The sequence below is a fragment of the Eupeodes corollae genome, chromosome 2, assembly GCF_945859685.1.
Source record: "Eupeodes corollae chromosome 2, idEupCoro1.1, whole genome shotgun sequence".
NCBI classification, from domain to species: domain Eukaryota; kingdom Metazoa; phylum Arthropoda; class Insecta; order Diptera; family Syrphidae; genus Eupeodes; species Eupeodes corollae.
In genome coordinates this window covers 133,550,053-133,574,202 of record NC_079148.1, presented here as the reverse complement: position 1 = coordinate 133,574,202, position 24,150 = coordinate 133,550,053, and the positions used below count along the sequence as shown (strand labels likewise).

The 24,150-nt window shown below is 36.8% G+C and overlaps 4 protein-coding genes across 4 annotated transcripts; 2 read left to right on the top strand and 2 right to left on the bottom strand.

Moving 5' to 3' along the window:
• Window positions 1-1,402: 1,402 nt before the first annotated feature.
• On the top strand, window positions 1,403-3,429 carry LOC129944051 (lebercilin-like protein). The gene is made up of 6 exons (XM_056053207.1): window positions 1,403-1,623; window positions 1,689-1,899; window positions 1,963-2,219; window positions 2,279-2,504; window positions 2,567-3,022; window positions 3,076-3,429. Exons 1-6 carry the CDS (start codon window positions 1,556-1,558, stop codon window positions 3,295-3,297), a joined length of 1,440 nt encoding a protein of 479 aa, XP_055909182.1. The 5' UTR covers window positions 1,403-1,555; the 3' UTR covers window positions 3,298-3,429.
• LOC129944048 (ribosome biogenesis protein BMS1 homolog) lies at window positions 3,397-7,198 on the bottom strand. The gene is made up of 3 exons (XM_056053205.1): window positions 5,454-7,198; window positions 5,228-5,387; window positions 3,397-5,165 (listed from the first exon to the last, which is right to left on the bottom strand). Exons 1-3 carry the CDS (start codon window positions 7,077-7,079, stop codon window positions 3,487-3,489), a joined length of 3,465 nt encoding a protein of 1,154 aa, XP_055909180.1. The 5' UTR covers window positions 7,080-7,198; the 3' UTR covers window positions 3,397-3,486.
• A 2,587-nt stretch (window positions 7,199-9,785) lies between these two features.
• Window positions 9,786-10,466, top strand: LOC129944052 (DNA-directed RNA polymerases I, II, and III subunit RPABC2). Its single transcript, XM_056053208.1, has 2 exons — window positions 9,786-9,945; window positions 10,008-10,466. Exons 1-2 carry the CDS (start codon window positions 9,917-9,919, stop codon window positions 10,372-10,374), a joined length of 396 nt encoding a protein of 131 aa, XP_055909183.1. The 5' UTR covers window positions 9,786-9,916; the 3' UTR covers window positions 10,375-10,466.
• LOC129944049 (protein downstream neighbor of son homolog) lies at window positions 10,417-12,403 on the bottom strand. Its single transcript, XM_056053206.1, has 3 exons — window positions 12,231-12,403; window positions 12,024-12,172; window positions 10,417-11,963 (listed from the first exon to the last, which is right to left on the bottom strand). The coding sequence occupies exons 1-3, from the start codon at window positions 12,279-12,281 to the stop codon at window positions 10,463-10,465; spliced, it is 1,701 nt and encodes a 566-aa protein (XP_055909181.1). The 5' UTR covers window positions 12,282-12,403; the 3' UTR covers window positions 10,417-10,462.
• Window positions 12,404-24,150: the final 11,747 nt, after the last annotated feature.

Sequence of the window (24,150 nt, the reverse complement as noted above, 5' to 3'; positions counted from 1 at the left end):
TACAAAACACTCCTCAAGCAAGCTAAAAGTAAGATTTGGATTTTGTATTGTAAAGAAATATTACATATTTCTTTTTCAAATTGGCAAAGAAACGTTTTACAGAAAGCATTAAAAGAAGTTTTGCAGAAAAAAATTAATAAATAAATAATAAAGTCCAGCTTTATGCTCAATGCAAAAACATGATCAACTGTCATTTTGACAAAAATATACTTCACTTGATAGATAGGGAGATTTTTTTGACTAACTTTCCATAAAAGTTGCCTTAATTGGAAGGTAATTTTTTGGCAGCTAGCCAATCACATACTACAAACTTGCCTAACTTTCAAGTCCCTTATAATTATGTCGCCTGAAAATACCCATACTGGGTTATTCAAAATCAAACCTTTTATTGGATAACCTTATACTTGTAATTTTGGTACTTTAGGATTTTGGTTGATTTCATGAAATAAAGAGGATTTTCTTATATTGAAAAATAAACAATTTTTGAAATAAATGCCATATATACTAGTAGATTAATCCAAAAATGGTTTTTACAGTTCCGACACAGTATTGCAAATACCGAATTAACGGTATACATAATAAACATCCTGAAAACAATTCTAATTGTTTATTTTCTCATATGAAGTTGAAATATGAAACAATGTTTCATTTCAAGATTTAAATTTTGCATTTTGTTTGAATATTTTGTATTTTTAACTCAACAAGTGAATCTTACTTATGTAGGAGATTAGAAAACGTTTTAGAAATGCAGTTTTTCTTAAGTTTTTCAAAATGCAATCGAACTAAAGACCAAATATTAGTCTTTATCAAGACAAGATCAGTTTTTGAATTGTATATATTTGTACCAGTAGCACCCGTGGCATGATAGTAAGTGCGTTGGACTGTCATGCCAGAGGTCTTGGGTTCGATCCCTGCCTATGCCATCTTAAGTCTTTTCACGGGTACTGCCTCTTGCGAGGAATTGACGAATTCTTCAAGAGTAACTCTTGTCAAGAAAAAGTGCTTCCTCAAATTAGCCGTTCGAATTCGGCATATAAACTGTAGGTCCTCTCCGTTCCTGACAACATTACTAGCACAACAGGAGTGGTTGAGAGTTGTAAGTCACTAGGCCCTAGTTCTCAACGGACTGTTGCGCCACCCAATTTTTTTTTTAATTTATATTTGTACCTACTTTACTTTTCTGAATGTTTGCCTTGTCGGACATTTAACATATGGTCGCATTGATTAAACAATCAAAAAATAATAAATTCACCACGAAAAATGCATCCAACTGTAGTTAACTAATGCCCCAGACCACAACAAAACGTAATCTTTAACAAAACACCAAACGCAATCGTTGCCAGGGTAACAATTCTCAACATGGGGTTTTCAAAAGAACCCACCTTCCATTCATAGTTCTATACTTATACTCTTACTTTCGTCATAGAAAATTATTTGCAAAAACAGAAGTCCTCGTCGAAAAATTGAAAACAAACAAAAAAACAAATAATAGAAAATATTTCATATTTAAAAAACTTAACAAACACTTCGGTTGTAATATCGTTTTTTTTGGCTAATGGTGGCTCCTAGAAGGACAGGTTCAGGATTATCATTGATTCCAGAAGAAAATTCTCGAAACATGCCGTAAAGTGACTAATCTTTAGTGTTTGAAATAGAAATGACATGATATATTCCCTCCCTTCATAAAGGTCTTCATCCAAGAGCACGGAAAGTTTATATTCCAACACATCGAGTTCAAAAGGTTCTGCAACGATTCTTTATAGAAGGAACGCAGCTGTTGGACGCCATTCGGCATTCATTCCGGCCACAACCGAAGTTCGTCAACGAGTATTGTCGGCCAGGCGTTTAAGGGTGAAGACATTTCAAAACCAATTGGCTGATGCCCAACAGCATATTTCTGTTAGTTACTTTTCTCTCTTTTTGCTCCAAACTGCTGAATACACTGACTCATTTTATTTATAGGAGCTAGCTCACGAAAACCGAATGCTTCGGACTTTACACAAACGACAGGATTTGGCTTTGTCTAAATACGAAAGTACAAATGCTGAGTTGCCACAGTTACTCCATTCACATGCGGAGGAAGTGCGAGTTTGGCAAATGAAATATCGAAATCTTCAAACACAAAACAAGGAACTTCTTTTTAAATTGAAGCAGAAGGAAAGTCTCATTCTTCAACTAGGCGATCAAAACAAACATTTAACTCAACTTAACAAGGATAAGTAAGGATTTTGAATGCAATTGTAGAAAACTTTCTAAAATTATCTTTGTTTTTGTACAGAAATCTAGAGGATCGACAAAGGTTGGCAGAAAAAGTCCAACAACTAGAAACTCGTCTACAAGAAAAAGAAACCGACATGAAGCTCCTGGCTCGACGACTACAACTTGAATCCAAAAACTCTAAAAAAGAATTGTTCTCCGAACAAAAGAAGCGGAAAGAAGCCTTGATACAGTTAGAAAAAGTTAAATTAGAGCTTTCGGGTTATGTCAAGATTGATGAGCTAAATGTAAGTATAAATCTTCCCCGATTCTTCTTAAGCTGTCTTTTCTTTTTTCTAATTTATCACAGTTGAATGAAAAACTATCTAAGCTATCGATTGGTTCAATGAGCAACATAAACAATGGAATCCATGGCTATGAGGAAAGAAACAATAAATCCCAAACAGTCCTGACACCACTCGATAAAAAATCCAATGAGCAATGCGGGGACCATACTAATAGATCCCTAGGTACAGATAGGTCTGATATCTTTTTAAATTCTGGAAGGACAAGTTGTCAGAAGTTGGCAGGTAGTGGTGTTAGCAAGATGAGGACTTCAACTCACCGTGGCGGTGGAGATGGACCCTCAGAGGAAGACCAGCTAAACTTTATGAAATCTGTTGAAATTCAAAGTAACCAGGAGTCACACGTCGACCTGGAAACCTTGGATTCTAAGTCGGAAGATAATAATTTCTATGATGAAGATTATGAAGACAACGAAGTTGATGATAAAGACGAAGAAGATTCAATTGAAAATATTATTGAGGTAAGAAAAAGAAACAAGAGAGGAACTTCAACCATTATTTATTTCTCTTCCAGACAACTCCAAAACCACCAAAAGCGACGTTAGAAAAGACCCCAAAAGCCGAAGATATGAATTCCATTCGAAAGGAAATAAACGACGACTTCAAACAACGCGAGTCCTTCCTTAACACCTTCTGTCGACAAACCACAGCCGATACAGCCAAGATAAATGTGAACCGAAAAACTAAATTACTAGCCGCACTCAAAGCCATCGAAGGAAGTTCCTCACAGGACTGAGGGCTTTACATCGAAGTGAGAGCTTCTGCACTCTATATATTAGTATATTTTTGAATACCTATATTTCCTTACAAAAAATAAACAAAACGACTTTACAAATATACATTTGAAATAAATGTAACTAGAAATAACTGTATTTCCTTTTTTTTAGACACATCTTAAACCTAGATTCTAAAAAACCTCCTCCTCTTAATCCTTGGACTTTCCTTTCATTTTACTGAGCGCGCGGGAAACCTTTTTGCGAAGTTCTTTCTGTCGTTTAAGTTTTCTTGTTTCGTCGGCCCGTTTTTGAATTTTGAAATTCTTCAACCGTTGTTGGGTTTCAATTTTCTCGCGCTTCTTCTTATCGGTGTAGTTGGTCTCGATCATCTTCATCATCTTGGCAACCTTTTGCTCATGCGGCGATAGGACCACAGCCACACGGTCTTTTTCCACGGAGTTTTTGGGATTGAGTGGGGCGTGTTTTGGTTTGTCCTTGTACGGGAGTGCACGTTGCAGAGCTTTGGGAATGGTCAGCGGTTTGAATATCTTCGGCGTTCGCTTGATTTCCGTATAGAGACTGTCTGAGGTGGCTTCATTTTTGATGTTGTTCTCCCGCTTCAGCTGTCCCAGGGTCTTCATTCCTTGCCAGTGGAGCTTTTTCTCCGGAGATAGCAGCAGAGTCGTGACGGGAGCGTAGAATCTGGGCACGTCGACGCGGAACCACGTTCGACAAAACACGATATCACTGAGGAGTATTTTGTCTTCGAATGTGGCACGGAAAGATCCCTCCGGAGAGTGATGTGACTTCTTAATTTGACCTCGAATACCCGACACTGTCTTAATTTTGGCCCCTTCGAATTTGGCAACCTCCAGGGTGGTGTTGAACATGCCCTTAACGAAGGCAGTCTTCTTGTAGATTTTGAAAGGATGACCGACAAGCTTCAGCTTTTTCATAATCTGCGCAGATTTGTCCAGTTCCGTGACGCAACCAGTCGCAGCTATTCTGAACCCGATTCTCTTTATTTCCTCTTGATTGTGACTAACTGACTGCAGGGCTAGGAAGCCAGTGTTCTGGGGGGTTATGGGACCCCAGAAAGTCATTCCGCAGGTGACATGATTCGGTGTGTATTTCAGATACCTGTGTCTGAAGTTATCCTCGACCTTGGCGTAGATGGGAACGGTCTGAAACCGTCGCCAACCCATCGAGAGAATAAGAGGATCCCCGGTCTTGAGGATTTTCTTATACCACCTGTGTTTCTTGACCTTGCAATTGACGAAGCCAATATTCTCCTCGGCCATATTCAGACCACCAACCAGAACCGGGTATTTCGGGTCGAAATTCTCGATGAATTCGGCTGGAATATTCTTGAAACCCAAGCGAACGTACATGCCAGGGCGAAAACCTTCGATTTGTACTCTCAAATCGGAGTCCAGACCGGCGAACTCGCTCTTATTCAACTCGGACTGTTGTTGGGCTTTGGCTTTCAGCTCTTCGTAGTAGGAGTGATCACCGGTTATGCGAGTCTCTTCCTCGCCCTTGTTATCGTATTCCGAGTCGAATTTCGCCTTGAGTTTCATCTTCTTTGCCATGAGTTCGGCTTTGGTTAGATTTTCCTCCTCGACACGGGTCATTTTGCGTTTTCTAGAGCTCTCCGATTCGTTGGCGTCTTCTTCACCGGCTGCTGCTTCCGAGGACTCTTCCTTCTTACCCGAATGCTTCTTTCCAGTCTCTAAATCTTCATAGTCCCCATACAGCTCACCATCATCACTCATATCATCGAGTCTGAGTAGGTTTTCGGCATCTTCTGACGCCTTCCACTGACCAGTCACGAAGCAGTTCTTGATGAGCTCTTTGTTGGATTCTTCAATCCAGTTGAGGGTTTTACCTGCCAAAAAAGATATGAATTGTTATATGTGATTCGTACTCCAAGGTGAACTTCAAATGTACCTGAATATTGCTCAAATAAGCAGGATTCGTCTTGATCCTTGATGTCCTTTTCCCTCTGCAGTTCTGATTGTTTTTTCGCAGCAACTTTAAAGAGACCACCAAGTTCATCATCAGATTCTTCCTCCGTTTCGTCATCTTTTTCTTTCTGTTTCTTCTTTTCCTGTTTGGGGAATAAGTGGGAATTAGTTCAAGTCCTTTTTATCTCTGGAGGAGTATTAAAACTTACTGAATTGTTGTATATTCCGTAGACCAACTTCATGAGACTCTTTCCCTCGGATTGTCGTTCTAAATATGCTTCTCTTGCCTTCTGAGCCAAATTGTCCTTCCAGCTCATACCACTGGCAATAACGTCATCTTCTTCATCATCGTCTTCTTCTTCCTCTTCATCACTGTCATCATCTTCTTCATTGGATCTATGTTTAACATCCTGATACTCCTCATCCGAGGAGTCTGCTTCATTATTCTCCTGCTCGTCCTCACTTTCGGCTTTCCATCCTAGATCACCTCCATCATCGCTCTCGTCATTCTCATCCTCCATTCCTGAATCCTCACTTTCTTCATCATCTTCCCCATTATCGTCCTCATTCCTCTCTTCGATCGGGTCTTCTTTGAAGTCCTTTGACTTGATAGCACTACCATCAGAGAACAATCGGAATTCCTGCTCTTCAATCTGGTAGTCCATGGTTTGTTTTTTATCCACGAGTTTGCCTACCAAGTCTTCCTGCTCTGCAGCATCGGGTCCTTTGTCCTTGTGATGGCTGTGGGATCCCTGCAACTCAATATACACAGCATCTTTGTCATAGACAATGCCACCAACTCCTGACATTGGAGCGTAGAGCAATCGCTCCTTCTCGAGCAGACTTCTCTTTTTCTCAGTGCCTGGCAACGGGCAGGGATCTGCAATGCTGCTTAGCTCATTCAACCGGGCATCTCCCAACCCCGCAATATGCACCATGAATTCCTGCTTCATCGGAACGCCTCTGACATACCCATAGAGGATGACATCCCGGTCGCATTTGGCATTCTGTCGAATAAGTTCAGTGTTTGTTATGTCCTCCACACGATCGACGAGGAGGTAGCTGTGAGCTCCACGCCACGAAAGCGGACGGAATTTCATGACCGAAATGAATCTGCCCAGATTTGTGATTTCATTGCGCAGGTACTCGCCATGGATTAGCCCCGAAAGATAGAACAACTTGGCTCCGTCATAGACTTCCGTCCAGAAACGATGTTTCAGTTCCTTCTTTCGTTTCCGCAATTGCTTGGGATTCTTTATCATGTCCAAGTGAGTGAGCACTCCCATGATCTTGGGCATTCCGTGCACCTGGCAGATGTTGAGGAACTCGAAAATTTCCATTTCGAATCCATAACTGGCGTCGCAGAGAAGCAACACTAGATCGGCACACTTAGCAATGTCAATCATAGAATTGATGTCGTTGTTGCATTCTATGAGAGTGATGCGTCGCTTCTTTGATGTCACAATCGTAATGGGTCCATTGATTTCGGTCACATTTGTCCGTGTAAAGTTCTTAATCAAATTATTGATCAAAGTTGTCTTACCCACTTTGGGAGGGCCAACCACTGCGATAAGAACTGGCGGAGGTTCTTCTGGCGTCTGATCAACTAAGGGGATATGTTGTTTTTTGGCTGTGAGATCTTCTTTGCGACGGAAATTTCGCTCAGCGCGTATTGTCGAGTTGATTGCAAACGCCTTGGGATTCCTCTGACGGGCAGTGAGGTTTTCTTCTTTTTCTTTTGGGCTTTTCTTTAGTTTCTTTTTCTCGGCTTTGACTCCGGATTGTCGGACTCGATGGGATTTTTTCTTATCAACTCCCCCATCGTCTTCTTTCATTTTGAAGTGAATTTATTTTCTCCGTAAAATTGTAAAAATAAAATGAAAAATTGCAAATAAAGTTCTATTCTTCCACACGTGGGTTAAAATGAAATTTTTTGTTTTGAGGTTTTGAAGTTTGACGTTTTACCTTGTTGACGTTTCTCTCATAAGGTTTGTTTGACTGTTTATTTGAAACGGCGAGAATGGATCTGTTTGTTTATTTTATTAGCTATACTTCTGTATAAGATCGAGGGATTATTCAATCAACGAGAATGTGTCACTTTGCTTAAAGTATAATTTATTATTAAATGTTTGAGAGAAATTGTTGTGGGAATTTAAGAACAGTAATGTAATAGTTGTAATGTATCGAAGTGTGAGATGGACCTTAACTACAGGTTACACTAGATCAACCGACTTCACCTTTAAGCCTAGTACATACTTCCTCGTGAAGTGAACGTTCGCCAGTGGAGAAAGTGAACTTTTGACATTGCTCACTGGTACACACTTGTGAGTACACGTTCTGAACATGAACAAACCAAATGTCAAAGCTTCACCAACAGTTCCCGTACATTTTGCACGTGAATTGCCCGTGAACGAAAACTCTCCACATTGTTCTCCACTCAGCTTCACAAGCAAGTTCACGAGTGAACCAAAAACTGAAATTTGTATGGGTTCACGAGATGGTTCACAAGTATGTACATTGAAACATTGACCGCGAAAAGAGGGAATAGGAAAAAGAAGAAAAAAGAAGCATTGGACGCATTCTAGATTCGACAGTTGAAGAGAGAAATATATCCAATTACAGTAATGTAAATTTTTTGCAAAAGTTAAAATTAAAAACTGATAAATAAATGTCACATTTCAATATTTAATAAAATCCATCCCTTATAGCCTTCTCACACCAAACCCAAACCCTGGTTTTCGGCAAAAAGTTTTCGAAAACCCGAAAATCGTTCACGCCGAATATTTACACGTTTTCATTTGACATTTAAATTTATTTATCACCGGCTGTCAAATTTTGTATTGATAAAAATTTGTGAGTAAAAAGTTTTGTTCTTCTCAAATTATTTGTGAAATAATCAAATTGATTTTAACGTAACACTGCTCGTCTCGAAGAAGAGTTTCAACTGAAGTTCTGGGGGCGAGTGGAATGGGCTCACGAAATGAACTAACAAGAACTACAAGCTTGCTTGGCTGCAGCTATCCTCTTTGGTTACTTCAACCGGTCCGAACAATTCACTAAGGAGAAGCTAATTGTCTAGAAAATATATCATAGAATCAACAACAAACAAAACTGTTACAATAAAAATTAATTTTATTTAAAACATTTTAATTTTCTTTCACAACAAATCCAACCCAATATACTGAGCTTTTCTAGTATCGCCCAAACCCTTGTGATTGGACGGAGTTCCCGGAAAGTCTTTCTCCAGGTAGTAAGCGAAAGCGTAAGATGCATCCCTTGGAAACGTAATTACAAACTATGAGCAAGTCTTCCTCGTTCTTGGAGTTGTCACGCTAGTAGCCATAGTGAATTGCGGTTCCTCGCTTCACAAAGAGCGTTTGAAACTCGGAAGGATCATGAAAGATCCGACAGTCACCGGGACTTTTATTCTCGACGTTTTTTTTGCCAAGCAGCTCCCCCAAAGTTTCCTTTTTTTCTCTTCCATACTCTGAAAAATAAAAAACAAAAAGCAATAATTCTTATTTTTTAAGGAAGGTGCATAAATAATATTACTTACCACGACCAAATTTATTTCAAAATGAAATATTTGTTTTGTCAGCAGACATCAGCTGTTTTGTTTTCATTAATTTGAGCGCTGAATGTTTCGCTGAAAGGTTTGTTTGCTTAGTTCAGCTTTGAATTGCTAATAGTTTTGGAGAGGTTTTATATAAAACCTGAAAAACTAGAGTTTTCGATGTAGGTTTTCGGCGAAAACCGATATTTTCGCGAAAACCGGGTTTTGGGTTAAGTTTGAAAAGCTTATTAAGGCGAGGAAACACCAATGAGTCATAGAAAAAAAGATTTCCGTTTTCGGACCCTACTTTTTTTGTATTTCGTTTTTTGAGATTAATAATGTTTTGAATTGATAGCACGTTGCTATAAACTATAACCCCACCTGCTTGGGATCACTAAAGGATTTGGGGTCGAAGCGAGTTTGGGTATATGCAAAGTACTTTTTGCAGTTGACCACTAAAATCAAAGAAATCACCAACAAAAAAAGGAAGTGTGGCAACACTGAACAAAAAACAGGGAAGAAATGTCAAAACTAACCATTTTCTGTGTTTTGTATGTTAAAAAGTGAACTTTGAAAATGTATTTAAAATAGAAATAATTCTCGTTTAAAATTTGCTTTAGTTTTTAATTATTTGCACATGTCTATCAAATAAAAACAAACCGCTGGCGCTGTCGAGATTTGTGCTGCAGCAATGGAAAGTTGAGCCTTTTTCCTTTACCTCCACTTAACTGTTTAAAGTTTATGAGAAGTGAAGAGCTATAAATTGAGTATACAAAAATTAAGAATCAAAATCCAACTCTACAACAAAGTCGAATGTGTATACGGACAATAGGAGAAAATACATTATATTGTCTAGTAGACATATGGCCTTAATATCACTAATGTAATTTGCTACTCTTCGAACACAACCTCCTATTAAATGTCAAAATCAACAAGCACGGCGAAATCAAAAGCGTCAAATGTCAACGTGTTGTTTCTTGTTTTTACAAACTCAGAAATTCAAACCAAACACGCAGAAAGTCTACAAGTTCTAGAAGAAAATCAAATATTTTCTTAGCGGAAAATTTTAAAAATTTAATTTAATTTCTCACGTCTTATAAAAAACACACTAAATAAGCCATGGATGAAGGAGATTTTGATAACGATGAGTAAGTTTACAAAATTCCATCCTTATTCCAAAACTAACCTAGAAAAACTTTCCAAAATTCAGTGTTGGCGGTGAGGACTTCGATGATGTCGATGAGGACGATAACATTGACGACATCAATCAAGATGAAGAAGTCGACAACATTGAAATAATTGCTCAAGGTCAAGGTGGCGGTGGAGTACCCAAATCCAAACGAATAACAACCAAATACATGACAAAGTACGAGCGCGCCCGCGTCCTAGGAACGCGAGCTCTTCAGATTGCCATGTGTGCTCCTATCATGGTCGAACTGGATGGCGAAACAGATCCCCTACAGATTGCGATGAAGGAACTGAAACAAAAGAAAATTCCCATAATCATTCGGAGGTATCTGCCAGATCACTCATACGAGGACTGGAGCATCGACGAACTGATTATCGTCGACCATTAGAAGCGGTAGAAAGTTTGGGCGCGAATAAATAGTGTGTAGGGATGTAGTACATAATAAGTTTTAATAAATAAACAATCATTTAACATAATCAACTCCAAGCATAACCAAAATCCTTTTTGTAACAGACCCTCTCGATAAGACCAACAGAATTCTCGCCGGTTCGGCAAAGTGCATCCAGGAGCTCCGTTTGCAGACCGCAGTCTGAGAGATTCTCTTTGCCAAAAACCTGCTCTCCCGACGCCTCGTCTTCAACTTTGACGGCTTCCGTCAGTTTAGCTGAGGCTTTGCTGAAAGCTAAAGTCGACATATGGCTCGCCATTGTGGCGCTGAAGGTCTCCTTTGACTCGCAGAGCAATGAGCAAGCATATGGCAGGACTGTGGGCAAAACGATTCCCTTCAATTCAACGCTAAAGTAATCCACTCCGTCCATTCTCACTTTGCTGGACCTTGAGCTGAGACTTTCGATGGTAGCCTTAGGGAATGCGACGGGCGCTAGTAGGGTCGGTGGAACACCTGCCAAACGACCCACGCTGGTAATTGTGCTCTTGGCATTGAGCAGAAAGTTAAAGAACGCCTGACACTCGATACCTTCGATGAGCGCCAAGGAGATGTCACTGAAATCGTCGGCCATCTCCTTGTACTGCAGTTGTCTGGCGTGGGCATTGTTGATCTTCTGAATCTCCTTCTCGTCCATTCCCAGACTTTCGAGCCATTGCTCATCTTCGTCTTCGATGGCATCATCGTCGGCATCGGCTTCGGTCCCATCAGCGGCGGGTGGGTCACCTTTTCCATCGTTGAAACTCCCATCGGCTGATTTATTCAGTCCAGATTCTTTCTTTAGCGGCAGAGTGAATTCGATGCCCTCCTGTCGCAGGGAGGATCGCATACCTTTGGAAGTAGGGCTCATGAGTGCGTGAATTTCCACCCGACCACCTATTCCAGCTGCTCGAAAAAGTATCGTAAAGGAGTTGGCACAAAGGTAGAAATAAGGACACTGTCGGGCTCGCAGCAACTGGAAGAGTCCACGGAAGCTGTCACTCCAATCGAGGGCAAGGGCTTTTCGTTCGCGTTCGCTAATAAGGATTCCATTGTTGTCCTTGGAATTCCTGGGAAACAGCGTCAGCCAAGGCAAATGGGGATGCTGCCAGAAGTACGTGGCTTGATTCAGTCTTGCTGCAGGCGATATGTCCAGACCACCCGAGGAGTTTCTTGTGTCGATGCATCTAACGAAGCCCGTCAGTCCACTGGCTTCTTGACTGGTCTTCAGTTTTGTAGCTGGCATATCGGTCTCACAGAAAAAGCGCGCTCTTGTTTTCAAGCTCCAATCTACAGGCAAGTTTTTCGTGAATTTTTGCTGCTCCACTAACTCGGAGTCATCTTCTTGGGTTTCTTTGCTAAAGAGCTCAGAGAATGCCTTCGGATCGAATGGTTTGAGTGTTAATTTAGCTGGTGGAGAACGCTGAGGAGTTTCTTTCACCACAGTCTCTGTCTGTTTGGGCAGAGGTGGAGTTGTGATGAGCGAGAGGACGGAATCATCATCGACCAGTTCAGGGCCACTTGTTTTGAGTTTTTTCGATGTTTCTGAAGATCTAGAGAAGAAATGTTCATCTTTTATGAGCTGGGAAGTATGAAGATATAAACTGACTTACTTGGCAAATGGATTCTTTCGCTTTTGAGCAACAACAGCTTCCAATAGCTTTTCCTTATCATTTGCTGTAAGTTCTATTTTGTTTTGATTGTTGTTCAATCTCGCGGTTAGTTTCTTCTTCTTCTGTTGCAATCTGTGAAGGCGAATGAGCTGGAATCAAAGAAATTGGTTTTTAGAGTGATTTAAATTTTAAGCGATGGCTTCTTACTTCGTCGGGTTTCTTCCATCCTAACGATGTATTTGTACTCGTTGATGACATTATTTTTTTCTTTATTTATTTAACTTAATTTAAAAATTTGCAAAAATATCTAAAAATTATAAAACGCGCATTTTTTTGTTGGTGTGTACGGAAGTTGAAGTTCTATGTTCGCATTATGATGACTTTTGTTTGTGAATCAAACAGAAATGTCAAAAATGACAGCTGTTGTTGTGATACTTCTTAACGATTTGTGTTCGTCTGGTGAGTGTTATGTGTACTTTTTAAAATGGTTTCAGTTCTAGGTTATTAAAGGTTGAGATGTGGGCTAGAATTTGTTTGCTTTAGCGACACCTAACGGCAATTGAATTAAGTACTTTTGAATATTTAATTTAAAAAACAGTGCAGTTAAGTCAGTAGCGGGGGCTACGTGCACAAAAATGGGGGCTGATTCACTTTTTTTTTGTTGAAATTAAATGTTTCAAGATTTTCTCTCAAATGTTTTAGATGTGTCATTTTGTGTTATGAAATATCTTCATATTATCAAGTAAAATTTTATTAATACGTTAAAATAACAAAACAAATAGAGATTTTTTTTTAGATTTTGATTTTATTTAGTTTAGGTTAAGGAGTTCTCCTCTTAGCCGGAACATGAACGAAATTTGTTCGATAGTATATTTGTAATGGAAGTAGTTTCTTTCCCGGATATCGTAGCCTAGTCTACTGTAAATCATGCGTTGCAATGAGCTCTTGTCTTGCTTCGTGTATTGTGTTCTTGAGGCTTCATCCAGAGAAGCTATTAGGTCAACATCCACTGTTCGGCTAGTTATATGCAGTCTTTAAACCATCCACTTCGGGACGATAAATTGGCATATCGAGAGCTTTGAGGATGTAATCGACCTGCAGCTTGAGTTTTTTCATATTTCCGACGTCCCCAAACTTGAGCCGCATAAAACATAACTGATTGCGATACCGCTCCGAAGGCCCTGTATTTACTGGTGTGCGTAATTTCCTTATTATTAAAGAATTGCTTTCATGCTACGTTTATAGCTGTTTTCACCTTAACAAGTTTGTCAGTGAGATGTTTTTCCATGCTGAAGTTCTTAGTCAAGCAGACTCCTAGATATTTCTATTCTTTCACCAACTCTACTCTTTCCCCATTATAGTGCCATTGCTCACTTGCACCCGATATACCACCTCCATTCTTGAAAACCATCACCTTGGATTTATTTAAATTTACCAATAGGTTTCACCTTTTACAATATTCAGCAAGCTAATTTATCATTAGCTAAAGGGACTGTGCGATAAGCGAGCAGAGCAATGAAGTCAGCGAAAAGAAGAGCTTTAATGTTAACGCCTGCGTACTCGATTCCTGCTGGTAATGCTTTGACTATATCTTAAATGAAGAGTGCAAACAAGCTTGGACTGAGTGCACAGCCCTCCCTAACTCCTGATTTCGTTTTGAACCATTTTGATAAACATATGCCATTCCACAGTGATGCTTTGGTAGTCTTGTATAAATTTTGCAATACTGTACCGAACTTAAGGGGCATTCCTATCTGGAAAAGCTTGTTAAACAGGGCATTGCGATCCACGGTGTCGAAAACAGCTTTGAAATCAACGTAAAATGCAAATAGTTACTTATTTCTAGATAAAAACGAGTCAGCAATTGAGCCGAGCACAAAAATGTGATCGACGGTGGAGTATCCCGATCTGAAGCCAGCAATGTCAGTTCGATTCCATTTCAATTCGATTCCTCGATGCACTGACGACATATACATGGATCGAAATCTCAATTCAATTTCAATTCGATTACTCGATCTCCTCTTGGATAAATGTTTACATTGCACTCAGCTGACTCGTTTTGACGTTTTATCATATGCCAAAATGGTTTGGTTACAGACATTGGGCGCATTCACAAAGCTAGTGGCTACGTAGTCAAAATTCAACTAGCTTTGTGAACGCAAAATTGCACTACAAAGCTAGTCCAGAACTGTCATATTAATGACAAATACAAATATGTATATAAAATAAGAAACATTTGTGTTTTCAGAACTTTAAATAGTTCTTTTTCTTTTTAAATTCAACAAAAACAAATAGAAGACATAGTATGATTGATTTGTATTTGTATTTAAATACCGAAAGACTCATTTCATTTTGAATTCTTGTGTCCTTACCGAGCAGCTGATTGTGAAACGTCAAAACCAGTATGCACTAACTTTTGGAAATTTCAACTACTTTTGTAGTTAGATTGAGCCAATCAGAATCCATTGACTTCGTAGCCACTAGCTTTGTGAATGCGATCATTGGTCAGAGCGGAATTAATTGATGAGTTGTCAAAAATATTTCCATGTGCACACCGTCAAGAACGTAATGAAGTGTTAAATATGTAGATGGTAACAATTTGTTTAATAATAATAATAATTGATTATTTCCCGATGAATAAAACGAGAATTCAGGGGCCCTACTATGTAACTCGATTCTACTTTTGATTCTATTCGAAACTCATTTCCGATACTACTTTCATATTGTACTAAGTATGAAAGTAGAATCGGATGACGATTATAATAACTTGTTTTCAAAAAAAATTTGTACTTTCGAACGAGTATCGAGTTGTTTGACAGTTAAAAAAAAAAAACATCGAATTTTTGGACAAGAAAAATTTAAAAAAAAAAATGGAAGCCAGTGGAATTTGGTTAAATTTGCAAGGAAATGAAGAACGGTACGAGCCAATTGTAGAAGAATGAGAAAAGGTTTGTACATATAAAGGATGATTTTTTAGCTATTATCTTTTTGGCAACACTTTTTTAAACAGCTGACACACGTTTCGTATTTTTTTCACTGCCAAACATCTTCAGCTTGGTCTGTGATTTAACCACTAATCGTTTTACAAACGAACAACGCTTGCAAATTATTGATTCATCGCGTTCTTCTTTCATTTTATGGTCCAGCTTGATCGACATACTGAAGCCGCTATACGGGCTATTGTAACTAAATTTCGCACCAGATTTACGTTGTTGGATATCAAACCACCAACACAATACGCTTACGTGTGAACTGAAGAAAACATCGCAGCTGTATCGGCTAGTTTTAATGATGACCAACAATTATCGATTCGTAGCGTGGAAAATTTTGCGGAAGGATTTAGCTGTGATGCTTTTCAAAATACAGCTGTTGCAAGAATTGAAGCCGAACAACCTACTGCAACGTAAAATTTTTGGTGAATGGGCTCTTGGAAAGTTGGTCGAAGATCCACTTTTTTATGGAAAAATTTAGCGATCAAGCTCATTTTTGGCTCAATGGGTACGTAAATAAGCAGAATTGTCGGTTGTGTAGTGAATATCAGCCAGAAGCATTGCAAGAGATACCAATGCACCCAAAAAAGTCACAGTTTGGTGCGGTTTATGAGCTGGTGGCCTTATTGGACAATATTTCTACAAAAATGATGCGAATCGTAACGTAACTGTGAATGATGAGCACTACCTTGAGATGAAATCCAACTTTTGTTTGCCCAAAATGCAAGAGCTTGACTTGCATGCCACGTGGTTTCAACAAGACGGTGCCACATGCCACACAGCTTGCGCATCAATGGACTTATTTCAAGTTCGTGACCTGTCAATTGGCCGCCTAGATCGTGCGATTTAACGCCTTTAAGCATATTTATTCGTGAGATATCGGCCGAAATGTTGGAAATATTATGCCAAAATTGGATTAAGCTGATGGACCATTTGAGGGGCAACCAAGGTCGACATTTGCATGAAATAATCTTCAAATAAAGATTTTATAGATTTTTCAGAATTTTATGTGTGTCTTTTGGAAAACTTTTCTCTAGCTTTTAAAAAGAGCCTTTATACACGTTAGAATATTTGAACGCATTCTTAATGAAAAATATATACTTTTCTCTAAAGACGGATTTATGTACTTACTTAACACCATATTATTCGACATGACTACTCGCAGAAGACAATATGCTGTTCCGATTATCATTAAGTTATCAGCAGCATTGAATTCTTTGGCAACAGGAGGTTACCAAAATCAAATCGGTGGTAAGAAACGCTGGAATTGCACAGCAAACTATGTCAAAAATACTTGCCGTTTTGACTTTAATCGAAAAAGTCATGTACCCGCTTGACCGAATGGGGTAATACCTCAGGGGGTAAAATATCTTTCTCTAAATTAAAAATATTACATATTTGTAAGAAACAGAAATGTTCAAAAATTCTAGGCATTATATTGGAATCTAACTAAAGTTTAAAGCAACATTGCACTAACTTAAGAGAAAGTCTTACTACCAGGGTAAATATTATCAAATATCTTTCATTTAAAAAAGTAACTGTAATGTAAATACTATAATTATGGTTATTCAGTAAATTATTTTATCAAAAATTGATTACGGTCTACCAATTTATGAGAAATGTTCCAAATCTTCTCTGTAACTAATTTCTACCCCGTACCACGCCGCGCCGCTATAAGAACCTGCCTGAACCTAGAAAAAACTGTAATACCAATCCGCTTTGTAAATATAAGGCTTTGCAATCGGCGAAAAAGCTAAAAAATTCAATTGAAGTAAAGAACAAAAAGACCGTTGACTTTCCTCCGTGGTAAATCCCAAAACAAACTATTTTGACAAATATGTCGAATGGTAATAAATCAAGCACAAACAATGATATATACAAAACATTGTTTGATGAAATCGAGGACAATTATAAGAGACTCGGATGGAATTCTTTGTTTACAGATGCTTCAAAATCATACCTCATATGCTGTAGTAACGAAAGACGGCTGTGACATTACTAAAGGACTGCTCTATTTTACATCGTCAACATTTACAGCCGAAGCTGTATAAGGTATAAACAACTTCTGTGATATAGTAGTTGACATCCGGGATAAACTAATCACAAAAGGAAATACTATCAAGCTAGCATGGGTTACTGGGCATGTTTGTAATAAAATTGCTGACGCAGAAGCCAAACTCGCTCTCAGGCAGCTTCTTATCTCTTTTAAACAATTAAAGAAAAAAAAAAACACGTTAAACCGTTTAGAACCTTATATGAAAACAAAAATAAGAATAACTGGCTAGAATACTCTAACTACTATTCAACAATCAATGCTGATGCTGCGAGGGCGACTTACCCTGTAGAACTTCCAAAAAGTATGGTAACAAAATACATACGACTTCGATTGGGTCACACAAATGCCACACACAAACACCTGATCACCAAAGAACCAGCACCCGTTTGTAACTTCAATGTCCGCATATCAACTCAGCATCCTTATCCATAGAAAACAAATCTCTCAAAGAACGTTTAACCATAATATTACCAAGTAATATCAAATTTGTCAACGAAATTATTACAAGACTTATAATATACATATTTAACTTAAGTTTTCTCCAAACGAGCTAAAGGCCCTGGTAACTAATGCTCTGATAAATATTTATTGAATTTTGTAATTATATTATTGTTCAATAAAGTATGATAATAATAATAAATATTTCAACACAGTTTGAATGAACATAACGAATTTTATAAAGCTTTGGCTTAATATATTAAGCAAATACTTCTTATTCAAAAGTGGATGATTAGTTTTAAATTAATAAACTAATTAATCAAGCTAAATTTCTTCTTATTAATAAATTTCAATGGAAATATGACAGCTTTGACACTGACACTTAGGTCTGTTCTCTTTCTAACTATAGTTAACAATATTGTCGTTCCTAAATATCATTCTTGGGCAGATTCAGAGAACACAAGGTGACAAGGGGCTTCATTTGCAGTCAACAACATTCTTTGAACGTAAACTTTGACCTAGGCAACTAGTAGGTTTTTTAAGTATCATGAACATCAAACTTGGAACTTAACTTCACTAACCTCTACCTTCAGGTAATCTAGAAAAAAACATAATTATTTAAAAAACAATAATCAAACAAACATCTCGAAAAGAAATATTCATTATCCCTTTTCCAATTTTAAAACGAATTCTTTTACATAAAACATCAAGTGGAATAGTGCACAATATAAATAAATTACAGGGTAACAAAGTTCAGCTATAAGTTGAATGAACAATAATGATAAGCCGTCATTTTGACACAATTGGTTTTGACTTGATAGTTAGAGTGCTTTTTTGACTAACTTTCCAGTCAACTTTCTTTGGAAGCTGGCCAATCAGATGCTAGAAACTTGCCTTTCTTTCATGTCCCTTATTTTGTTTAAACCTGCCAATTTGTACGCTATCTTTATTCAAGTTGAAAGTGTTGAACTGTCAAAATGAAAGATTTGTTTACAAAAAAGTACATATAATTATTTAATAATAACAATGAATTCAAGAATTCATTATACTTTAAACCAGCGGTTCCAATTTTTTTTTTCGCTGAGCACTTTTAGCAAATAAAATACATTTTTTTTTTCAAATTTCGGTTATTTTATTAAATTCAGGAAACAGTTTCTAAAACGAAATACACAAGAATAATAGCCGCGTTTTATTATCACCATGATCTGATCCGGATCTTGGATTTACATGCACTACAACAACAACACAAGATCCTGCTTTGTGTTTGGATCTCAATTTGAGATCCAAAATTTAATTCTTTTTTTCACAACAAGGAGCGCTCTATCATTGTTACTTCACATTTAAATGTTGGTATCATTGCAAACAAATTAAATAAAATCTGTATTGCCATATAAACATTTTAATTTGACTGAAATAAAATATTTTTTTTTAAATAAAAAGCGAGAAGCTTTATATTTATTTATTTGGTATATAATCCATGAAATAATTAGATATTTTAACAAAACTAATTAATTGGTGAAATTCAAATAATTAAGTCCAAAAAAATGTATATTTGACATAATTTATGGGTATTATTTTCCCCCAAAACAAGGAACAAAAAAAAATCATTGAGCAAAATGTCCTATGGGTAACCCTGCTTTAAATGTCAAAAAACATAAATAAAATCGAGAAAGCTGCAGCAGAAAAAAATGTTGAAAATACTTTTACATGGGAATTTCTTCAAATCATTCTTTAAATTGAAAATGGTTGTAAGAAACACTTAGGTGACATAAATTAGAACTCAGAACCGTCTGAACCATCTCAATTAAGAGAGTAGTTTTGAAATGACGGTGGGTTGTATGTAACACTTTTAAGAATTTTGTATGATTTTCTCTCGAAATTCTTGGAAGAGTTACATACAAACCACTGTCATTTCAAAACTACTCTCTTTATTTAGATGGTTTAGACGGTTCTGAGATCTAATTTATGTCACCTAAGTGTTTCTTACAACCATTTTCAATTTAAAGAATGATTTCAAAAAAATCCCATGTAAAAGTATTTTCAACATTTTTTGATTTTTGTGATTTGCACATTTTCAGAAGTTGTGGAGCTACAACTGGATCTTGAATCATCATCGATAAGATTCAATAGGGATAAAATTGAATCGTTTGATTCTTCGCTTTCATCACTTTCAAATAAAAACTGCAAATTATAAAAGTTTTTAATAGAGAAAAGAAATAAAAATTAAAATGAATACTTCGATCAACCACAGCAGATTCCATTTTGGGTATTTGTTTATATTTTTTTTTGCTTCGAAATGTCACTTTTGAAAGAACGAATTTGAAACTGCTACCAAACTTTAAATAATAAAAAATATGATGATCCAATGCTGTTTTATTATCATGATCTGATCCGGATCAGATCACGGTGATAATAAAACGCGGCTAAACTTAACTTAATAAGGAATTAGATAATTATATTATATGCATTATTATTATATGGAGTTTCTTTTTAAATGCTTCTATTTTGTCACTGGCATGGAAAACAGTTATTGCCTTTCTCTGAAGTGATACACTGACAGATATGCCTATTTCAATAACCAACGATCACACAACATGTCCCTCAAAACAAATTTGTCGTCAATGAGGAAGTTCTAACAGTGTTTTTCAGCGAGAAAGCCACCTAACTTCTGCGTGAAGAAGTAAAGGCGTATGTAGACTACCCATGTCATCAGACAATTCTTTGAAAAACCTTTGGCCGTTATTTAATAAAGTTAATTATTTTCAAGCTTTCTTCCAAAACCTCTTTAAGTGAGGCTGGCATTTTTTTCATTGCGAGGACATGGCGGTGTAGATCGCAATGTTTACTGGTACATCCTTTAACAATTTTCTTTATTCTCGCGACGGCAACGGACGTTTTTCCATTCATGGTCTTGGCACCGTCCATGTATACTTCCACGCACTGTTAATCAAATTAAAAATTTCACCATCACCAGTTGTAGAAGTTGGCAACAGCTTGCAGAAGAGCAGGTCTTCTTGAAAGTACCTACTGTATACATTGGTAGCGCACAAATACTATTAAAATAGCCAACCCTAAAACATCCGTTGATTCATCCATTTGCAGCGCAAATTATTTGACTTTTATTTGTAAAAGTTAGTAAATTAGCTTTCACATTCTCCGATTCGTCTTGATATTGTGTTATTTGACAAAGGAACGGTTTTTTGGCCTTTTCACCCAACAAACATTCAACAATGTCTTTAAAACATGGCTTTATTAAGTTTTCAGTAATGGTATTGGCTTCAGTAACTTAAAAAGGAGGACGCCATCAACTTATTTTCGTTCACTGTATTTGAGCGATAAGTAACAATGGTTTAAGTTTTAGTAAGTTCAGCATACTTTCTATTGAAGAAATCTGGATGATTCCCTCCAAAGTGTTTTTTTTATTTTTGCTGGAAACATTGCACTGTTCGGGAACACTTTGTCGCAAATTACGCTTTGAAGTTTGGTGTCACTTGTCTCAGCAAATCCAAAATTCAAGTATTATTCGTGGTACTTCTTTTTAACAGATTTTTGTGTGCAGCATTGATCACCGTGGAACTAGCACTAGGCAGACTATCAAACTCAAAACCTTCAGAAATCTCTAACACCGCTGGTGCCTCTATCGCGTCATTTTCCTTCGTATATGGGAAACCGGAATTGAAGAAACTAAAATCATTAAAATTATTTAGTGCGGTTACATGATTAAAAAACAAAAGTTATTAACCGGGGATAACTATTTTAGGCAAATTAAGAGCAGCTTTAAGTTTTCTTTTGTTAATCATTTTTTCGATTTCAAATTATACACATTTTTTTTTAAATTATGTTATTGGTAAATTGAGAGATGTCATTTCTTATTGATTCTAACAAACTCCAAAAATTGAAAAATTTGTTTTGACATAACAACAGAAGTTTAAAAAAGAACAAACCATTCCATTAAAGAGAAAGAACAGCATAAAAATGACAGACAAAAGTCAATTTCAAATTACCAATGAAAAACTCCATAAACGAGATTTTTTGTTAAAATAACGTAATGTAACATAAAGTAAAAATACAATTGTTTCATCACTGTACCAGAATAAGACTGTAAAACTTTTAAAATTAAAAACCAAAACAATTCTTATATTGATTTTAATTTGATAGGACTAATTACGAAGTTTCCAGAAACAATATTCAAGGTTTAATCATAAAACGATGGTTAACTTTTAATCGTCTTTGTCCGTCGGTAGTTGCTCCAAAATATGAGAAATTTAGTTTAATTCTGTATCTTTAAAAACATAGGGTCTTATTTTTTTTAGAAGCCTTGAATTTAAACTCATGTTCTATGCTCATATCAACCAACATCAACATCTGCTTACCCATCATTACTGTAAAATATGTTCAATATCAATATTATTAGAAATAATTTCAATTTCTATGCATTAACCCCACTCTTTAGCCTAAAGTCTTATCATCAAGCTTTTTTCCATCTAAAGGTTAGAACCACCCCCTCCTCCTCCATCTCAGTCTCCATTATTACATAACATAAGATGAAATAGATGAAAAAGTAGAATATAGATAAAAAGCTATAATATACCACACAAATTTCCAATAAGCGTATCCTGATCGGAAATGAATAAATTTGAATCGGCATATTCGCTGCTGTAGCCAATTTCCATCAGTTATTTTTTTGGTTTCTTTTTTTTTATATTTTCATTTTTTCGGTTGCTCCAATTTACTTTTAATCTCTTCTTGTTTTCTTTTTTGTTCTTTGGGATGCTCCTTGCACGAGGATAAAATTTAAATTAAAAACGGATCAAAGGCGCGCACTCAGCACCAGCGGTTGATATAAGAAGCGCCGAACAGAATAAAAATTAAATTCAAATCTCATCCCTGGGAAATTGTTTTAAAAACGTTGTAATCTTGGTTGAATTATATTTTTATCCTAATGTACCAAGGACGAGATTCAACAGTTTAAGGGCAAAATCAAGGCATACAACAATTCTCCCTGAAAAAAGGAACTAAATATATTTATGTACAGTTCGAGTATAATTTAAAAAGTAAAATTATGAATATGAAAATATTGTTGTCAAACTTTTTTTTATGGGGACGACGTTAATGTTTCTTTCCTGTGCGATGATGCCTGGCGGACTATTTCAGAGCTAAATGATTCATAACGAACGAGAACGAGAGCGGAACCCCCGTCGCAAGGATATTCCCTATATACGAGTATATGATGTGATAACAATGCGCCACGCGAGTCCTTCTTTATGATACTCTACCAAAATATCCTACTTACTGCACAAAAGTATATCCTTCGCTATTTAGTTATAGATCCTTGACCGTGCACAGGATATGATAAAATAATAACTTCCAAAGAAAGCAAAAGTCATGCTCTATCATCAATTCCATTTTTTTCGGTTTGTTCTGGAGCAAGCACGCATAAATCTTTTGCTCATCTTTGGACTAGTTACGAGTATATACCATACGTACATATCCTTGTTTCGAATTGTCATCGTATCCCTAAATCCGGTTCTGTGATATTAGACTTACAAAAAAAAGGGGGTTGGACTCATTTTTCAGAAATAATGAAGTGAGAAACGTTTCGAATCAAAATAAAGTGTGTTTGTTATTGCGGGTTGTGTGAATGTCTGATGTGTATTGAGCCTTAATAAAATGTATCTATTTCTCTATTTTTCTAGAATATGTAAGGACGTTTTTTGAAGGGTCGTTTTTTTATAAGGTCCATAAATTAATGAAACTTCCCATGGGCCATACACCAAACTGTGTATAAAAAGTCCAGAAATGTGTCATATTTTATTGCATCGAACGTATGCACACGCTTGGAATGACATATCGCGGGCGGCGGCGCGATGCTACTTTATATAGAAAACTGAAGGCCAAAAAGACAACATCGTCAGTAAGTTATCAAGCGTAATAATGCAAAAGCCCTCTTTTTAGTAATGGATTGCTTTTTATTTATGTCATTTGCAGGATCACAAAAAAGAGCAAAACGGAAATTATGACGGATAAGTACTTTTGGTTCAAAGCTATGATTTGACAAAATATTGCGAGACCATAAATCAAATTGGGTATACAAAAATTCCTATGACGCCCATCATTAAAACAAACAACCCACGTAATGATAAAAAAGATACAACAAAAATTCAAGGTCAAGTAATTTTATTTACAATTTAAATATTAAAGAAATTTGTTAAACAATTTGTAATTGAAATCTAGACTTTGTGGATTTTAATAAAATCTGTATGTAATTTGGATTGCTGCTTGTTGCATCTTTTTAAAGCATGTAGCGCCATCTTTTAATCGCCAATATACCGACTGGTTATAACTTTTTATACCTTAAGACAATTGACCATCTCTATATTTTGCATAACCGAATGCAGCCATTCAACAAGACTCACCAAATAGTTCTTGTGTTTAGTCCACAGTTGTAGACCAATTCATATCAGAAAATAAGCGAAATTGGTTCCCTTTAATTTAACGTTTTATGATCTAATGGCGCTGTACTTTTGAATTGAGCGTATTCCCATTTAAACCTTTGAACTTAATGACACAAAATGGCTGCGTTCAATCTCGTGTTGGATAGGGTATCTTGGATAGGTGGATTTTTAGATATGTACCTTGTTGA

Coding starts and splice junctions, on each gene's coding strand:
- LOC129944051 (XM_056053207.1), top strand. CDS start 1,556: ATGGTGGCTCCTAGAAGGACAGGTTCAGGATTATCATTGATTCCAGAA. Junction 1,624..1,688: donor GAAAATTCTCGAAACATGCC/GTAAAGTGACTA, acceptor CCCTTCATAAAG/GTCTTCATCCAAGAGCACGG. Junction 3,023..3,075: donor CAATTGAAAATATTATTGAG/GTAAGAAAAAGA, acceptor TTTCTCTTCCAG/ACAACTCCAAAACCACCAAA.
- LOC129944048 (XM_056053205.1), bottom strand. CDS start 7,079: ATGAAAGAAGACGATGGGGGAGTTGATAAGAAAAAATCCCATCGAGTC. Junction 5,388..5,453: donor ACGGAATATACAACAATTCA/GTAAGTTTTAAT, acceptor TTCCCCAAACAG/GAAAAGAAGAAACAGAAAGA. Junction 5,166..5,227: donor CTTATTTGAGCAATATTCAG/GTACATTTGAAG, acceptor CTTTTTTGGCAG/GTAAAACCCTCAACTGGATT.
- LOC129944052 (XM_056053208.1), top strand. CDS start 9,917: ATGGATGAAGGAGATTTTGATAACGATGA. Junction 9,946..10,007: donor GGAGATTTTGATAACGATGA/GTAAGTTTACAA, acceptor TCCAAAATTCAG/TGTTGGCGGTGAGGACTTCG.
- LOC129944049 (XM_056053206.1), bottom strand. CDS start 12,281: ATGTCATCAACGAGTACAAATACATCGTTAGGATGGAAGAAACCCGAC. Junction 12,173..12,230: donor GATGGAAGAAACCCGACGAA/GTAAGAAGCCAT, acceptor CTTTGATTCCAG/CTCATTCGCCTTCACAGATT. Junction 11,964..12,023: donor CGAAAGAATCCATTTGCCAA/GTAAGTCAGTTT, acceptor TTTCTTCTCTAG/ATCTTCAGAAACATCGAAAA.